Source organism: Etheostoma spectabile, chromosome 23, assembly GCF_008692095.1.
Source record: "Etheostoma spectabile isolate EspeVRDwgs_2016 chromosome 23, UIUC_Espe_1.0, whole genome shotgun sequence".
NCBI lineage: Eukaryota > Metazoa > Chordata > Actinopteri > Perciformes > Percidae > Etheostoma > Etheostoma spectabile.
Genome location: NC_045755.1, coordinates 5,194,130 through 5,200,082, shown reverse-complemented (window position 1 = coordinate 5,200,082; position 5,953 = coordinate 5,194,130). Strand labels below are relative to the sequence as shown.

The 5,953-nt window shown below is 40.3% G+C and overlaps 1 protein-coding gene across 1 annotated transcript in view; it reads left to right on the top strand.

Moving 5' to 3' along the window:
* Positions 1-2,725, top strand: part of LOC116673463 (mucin-5B) — a 20,217-nt gene extending 17,492 nt beyond the window's left edge. The window contains exons 35-44 of the mRNA XM_032505817.1: positions 4-112; positions 216-285; positions 418-527; positions 612-643; positions 732-885; positions 977-1,014; positions 1,160-1,267; positions 1,519-1,558; positions 1,655-1,763; positions 2,384-2,725. Of these exons, the coding sequence (XP_032361708.1) occupies positions 4-112; positions 216-285; positions 418-527; positions 612-643; positions 732-885; positions 977-1,014; positions 1,160-1,267; positions 1,519-1,558; positions 1,655-1,763; positions 2,384-2,552 (939 nt within the window). The 3' untranslated portion in view covers positions 2,553-2,725. The remainder of the gene's footprint in view (positions 1-3; positions 113-215; positions 286-417; positions 528-611; positions 644-731; positions 886-976; positions 1,015-1,159; positions 1,268-1,518; positions 1,559-1,654; positions 1,764-2,383) is intronic.
* The last annotated feature ends 3,228 nt before the right edge of the window (positions 2,726-5,953 follow it).

Below are 5,953 nucleotides of genomic sequence, written 5' to 3'. Positions count from 1 at the left end.
GAGTTTGATTCATGCAGAAATGGTCCTTGCTCTTCACTAGAACAAGCTGCTGATGAATGCAAGAAGGCTGGTTTCTGTATTGACTGGAGAGAACTGACTGATGGAAGCTGTAGTACGTATCCTTTAATGTTTTTGCGCACATTTGTGTTTTATGGACCTATAACGATGCTTTGATTAAACATGTCAATGCTAACATGCTTTTGTTCATGTTTCAGATGTGACATGTCCAAAAGGATTGGTTTACAGAGAATGTCATAACAAGCTGGATGACTTTTGCGATGGAGGGTTTGCAAAGTTTACTTTTACCAAATAACACCCTTACACTTGTTGTGACATTTGATTCTCACCTTATTAAATCCAAAATGTTCCCCTGTCAAGAGTTCCACCATTCCTATTTGTCTTCTGTTTTCTATACAGGAGACAATATCCAGGAGCCTCGCTTGAGAAAACCAAGGCAGGCTGTTTTTGTCCCAGCGGACACTTCAGGGCAGGAAATCACTCACACGTCTGTGTGTCTGACTGTGCCTGTGAGTAACATAAGGCTGACACTCACACCTAGACATATGTTGTCATAACTAGTGTTAATGTAGAGTTTGTGGCTCTTCCATCAGATTGTAAAGGACCACTCGGTGAGCCCATGCTAGTGAGTATCTTTGTCTCATCAGTAGGGAAAATCTGTGACTCTAGATTGGATTCTAGATTGAAAAGGTATTTCTATACCTGTCTTCCAGCCTGGTGAGGTATGGCAGTCCGGCTGTCAAATGTGTACATGCAACAACCAGACTCGTACAGAGAAGTGTGTTCCAAAACGTCCTGAGCCAGCTCCCCTGTGTGGCCCTAATGCTGTACTGGTAAACACCTCTTGCTGTGGTGATGAGATTTGTGGTAAGCACTGGCACATGATACTTTACAATAGTTGGCTTAATCTCAGATACTTTCCTTTCCTTACGTGATTCCACCACCATTCATTTTCCAGTTGAGAAGACATGCAGTTATAATGGACAAACATACAAGGTATGTTGTGATTGATCTTATGACGGTATTCAGTAGATATGTAAAGGCAGGTGTTTCTTCTCCCTTAGAGGGGAAAAAACACATTTTTGGAATTGAATCATTGCACTGTTGTGTCTGGTCATAATATCTGTCATTGTGTGTGTAGGTTGGAGACAGATGGACGGACGCAGCCCATCCCTGCATGTCATATAATTGCAGCAAAGAGGGTATTCAGACTGAGACTAGAGTCTGTCCCACAGTAGAGTGTCAGGAGGTAGTGCACACCCCCTGCTGATGCTTAAAACTCATAACTATAACATCTTACAAGCCTTAACTTGTGTGTGGGGAAAGAAATAAGTTTTGCTAGACATGCATAATGTAAAAATGTAAGGGGCTAGTTAACCATGGGAAAAAAGATTTTTTTAAACAAAAGCTGATACGCTAGAACCAAGCCTTAGTTAAGTGTGTAATAAATAGGTAGAACAACAAACATTTAACATTTAGCTGTTATGATCTATTCCCCAGGAGGACAGAATTTGGGATGATCAACACTGCTGCTTTACATGTAAGTCTTAACTTGATACATACGTAAACATCTTCACATTTTCCTAAGTGTTTTGCATATCACATTTCCTCCTGTAATACTTTCCCCTGTCTTCAGGTAACCATAGGTGTGCTCCAAAGGTGACCAGTATCACTGTCACCGTAAACAACTGTACCAGCGTCATGCAAATACCTGTGTGTCAGGGCCAATGTGTGTCTCAGCCCAGGTAAGACAAATACCTGCCACTTATAAATAGCAAGACTTATGGCACAGCCAATTAACACATTTTGAGGTTTTTAGTGGTCATGCTGAGGACCTAATGTTTCCCCCTTCAGTCCCATGTGGATTTTAGAGACTTTCCTGAATGTGAACGCTGGTTGAGGACACAATAACACATCTCTATTCCTGCCTCTGTCTGTCACGCTCCCTCTCTCTCCTCCATCTTCCCTGTCTACTCCACCTGTGCCTTAGCTCAGAATTTCTTTATTTTAACCACATACTGTATCTGGAAAAACCACTCAGAAAACAGCCTGTCCGCCGCAACTCTCAGTTCTTTTAAATCAAGGCTGAAGACCTTTCTTTTTGATGTTGCCTTTCTTTAATTTCTTATACTGCACTGTCAATTTTTATTCTCGTATTTAATGTTTTAAATCTTTCTTCGTTTTTAATTGCTCTGTAATGTTTTATGTAAAGCACTTTGAATTGCCGTTGCTGAAATGTGCTATATAAATAAAACTGCCTAGCCATGCCTTGGTGAAATTAAAATAACACATCTTTTCTCCCCCCCCCCCCCCCCCCCCCCCCCCCCCCCCCCCCCCCCCCCCCCGCCTTGGGTCATTGCAACAGTGTTGTGTTACACGGTGAGCTGCAGGTGGAGCAGAAGTGCACATGCTGTCAGGAGTTGAGCTCAGAGAAGATACCAGTGACTCTGCAGTGCTTTGACAGCACGATCAAACACTACACCTACAAGCATATCACCAGCTGTGAGTGCCGAGCCTGCAGCATACTGAACTGAAAAGTCCTGACAGCTCAGACTGGTGTTCTCCTTCAGATATCCAAATTAGAATCTAATACATTCAAATTTAATGGATTACTAATTGAAAATCCCTCCAACTGAACACATTTCTTTTCTGTATTTAAAGCAATTACTGAATCTGTTTTCTGTCAAATAAACCAAATATGCATACACGTATGTATCTTCTTTCGGTGTAGTATTAAACCCAACTTGGATCTGGTTTAAGAATAAAATTTTGTAATGTATCCTTTAGATGTCCAAATCAAATGTATTCAATTTTAATGAAAAATCCATCAGTTCTCCATAGGGTTGGGAAAAAAATGGATTCTTAAATGCATCGCGATTCTGTCTAGAAAGATTTGATGTTAATTATCTATTATTAAAAAAAAAACTTGTGTGTGACAAATACTGTATATGTCAAAAACTAACAAAAGCTATACTGTATGTATTTTTTTTTAGTCATACATGGAAATGTACATGAAAAAATTGTTCGGTTTTATAATTGGTAATAATAATAAATTTAGAATCTAATCATTGGGCTCTGCATCTCAATCAAATCGTAAGGATATTCCCACCCCTAGTCCTCCAACTGAAGCAATTACTGAGTCTGTTTTCTATCAAATAACATCACCAAAGTTTGTAGCATGCATATTCTTTTGGATTCTTATTAAACCCAACTTGGACCTGGTTTTAACGTCCATCCTGAGCGATTGATCCAATACCCTGAGAGGACGGTTCAAATTGAGGGTTATATTCTCAAAGAAAAATGTATGTTGCTTATGAGGTGGAATTTCTGGGCAAACCAGTTGACAGGTAATAGATAGTTGCAGTTTCCCTATTTTAGCCCATAACTTCTATGGTAGACCTAGCATGGCTAACAACTTGTACTTTTCTTTATCAGGTCAACCATTAATTTCAATTTATTTTTGAATTAGAACCACAACATAGTTAACGGTCAACTAATATACATCTTGACAATGCGCCATTACAGATAAAATATGTTTTCAAATGAGAAGACACTCAGTAGAATGTATTTAAACTTCTCTGATGCTGGGTAGATGCTAGATCACACCTGATACCTGTCATAGTATAAACGTCAACACTTGGGCTTCAAAACCATTCAAAAGACGTTACTGCAGTGTCTCTGGCTCGCTTGGTTGCCGATGTTGTTGATAATTGCTTCCCAATTCCGGATGGTGCACCAATGGCGCTTACCCACTTCTAGTACATGCTCTACTCTGCTCTGCTCTGCTCGGCTCGGCCGTGGCGCCCCATCCTCTGTTTTCCATTGCAGATTTAGGGCTGCCTCATGCCTGAGGCGAGTGTGGCTGGTCGTCATAGCAACGCCGCAGGAAACTGCCCTGCCTTGACCTTTTGTTTCAAAAGAAGCTGGAGGCAGCAAAAAAAAAAACACCGCTGGCTAAACTATTTAAAACGCCCCCATCTGTTGCTAGCAATGACGCAGTGATTACTGATGATTCTCTCCGACCAATCAGTAGTCTGCAGGTTTTCACGTCACCTTTTGGTGTCGCCTCAGCTCGCTTGGAATTTCGACTTAGGTGGTACTAAAAAATGACCTGTTTGCAGGTCATAGGGACTTTTTTTTGTAGAGGAAAACCTAAAAGGCAAGCAGGTACCATATAATGGAAAAATGCCACAACAGCGACCATTACAGCATGAATAGATGATAACAGCCTTTTGAACATTCTAACCCATATCTATGAGGCTGTTAACCACTGGTAACGCCCGTTCAATGAAGTGATACAGGTTATCAACTATTAGCAATCAAAGTAAGCAAAAAACCATTTTTGTAGTTTGTGCAGTTTAAATGTAAATTTGCTAAACTCTATATGGCATTACTGCAATGAAAATATGAATGACCAAATATGAAATATAGTTGACAAAAAATCCCAAATTGATGATATTTTCAATATCTGATGTACTCTAACAAATGTAAGCGCAGAGAGCAGGCAGGCAGGCCGGGGAAAGTTTGTGTTGAGGATTTATTAACAAAAAAACAGGGATATCCAAAAAGGGATCCAAACATGCAAAAATACGACACAAGGAGTACAAACCGAAGCAGGCAAAAAACAAAGTCCAAAATCCAAAAAGTCCAAAAAGAAAAGGATAACCAAAAACAGGAACACAAAAGCCACAGGGGAGATACAAACAAACAGACACACTGACCAAAACACACTGACAGGAACAAACACAAAATGATCTGACAAAGGACAAAGGGTAACACACAGGGTAACACACATGGTAACACACAGGGTAACACACAGGGTAACAAGGTAACAGAGGCAAGTGACACAAGTGCTATGAAACAGATGAACAACATCAGGTAATCACAGGGGCGGGAAAACCAAAAGACAGGAAGTAAAATAAGCCAAGGCTAGACAGAAAACCAGACTATCAGAATAAAACAGAAAACAGGTTAAAATACAAAACGAGACAGAACAGACTAGAACAATAAGACGAGATGATACAAGACCAAAAAACAGAAGAAACTACAGGACAGAATACAGAACAAAATACCAAAACCATAACAAAGCCATTGTTAAGGGCCATCATTTAACAGGAAGACTTTGATTAGGCCTCGGGAACACCCAGCCTTACAAAAGCTGAATTTCTGCAGGAGAGGAAAAGCATTTCAGTCTTTGAAAACAAAACCAACAGAGACAGCAGGCTGGTAAAATAAGCTTTGGACAGCTTCACGCTGCGGCTTTTTGTTGTGCATACAAAAGGATGGATATTTGGGAAGCTTATGATGTTCACAGAGGAGGATGTGTGAGTGTGCACAGACTGTGAATATGAGTGTTCAGAATATGAATCTCTGGGTTGGCACTAGCCATCAGTCCATAGGGTATTTCTTGGCAACTGGAGGGTTTACCAAGTTTCACCAAGTAGGGTGGTCAACTCTGACATCTCTCCGTGCATATATAGGTCCTGAGCATGTGTGTCTATTTTGGTCTGTGCATGTTGTGTTTAACTGTAACAACAGAGTGTAAAAATGGAATTGATAAATGATGTATTCTACTTCTTCTGAAGCTCCCGGTGCTTGTCAGCTTGCTGGGCATTACTTAACCGGAGCAGGGCTTCTGTGTAGGGGCGTGTCGGTGTGTGTTGTGTGTGTGTGTGTGAGTGCTGGATGGGTTGGAGAGCTTTTTATTTACATGGTCAACAAGTTGACATGAGAAGCTGGGTTACTGATTAAAGATTGCTTCTGGTTTACTGCAGCATCTCAGGTAAATACTGTTTTTGTCCCTCTTACTCTACACTAATGGCTTTTTTAAGATGCACTGAGGAAATCTTGTTACCTGTGTAAATTACCGGTAAATTGTCTGTATTGTGATCAGATATTCATTCATTTATATTTATTATACAGGAAAGTTAAAAAG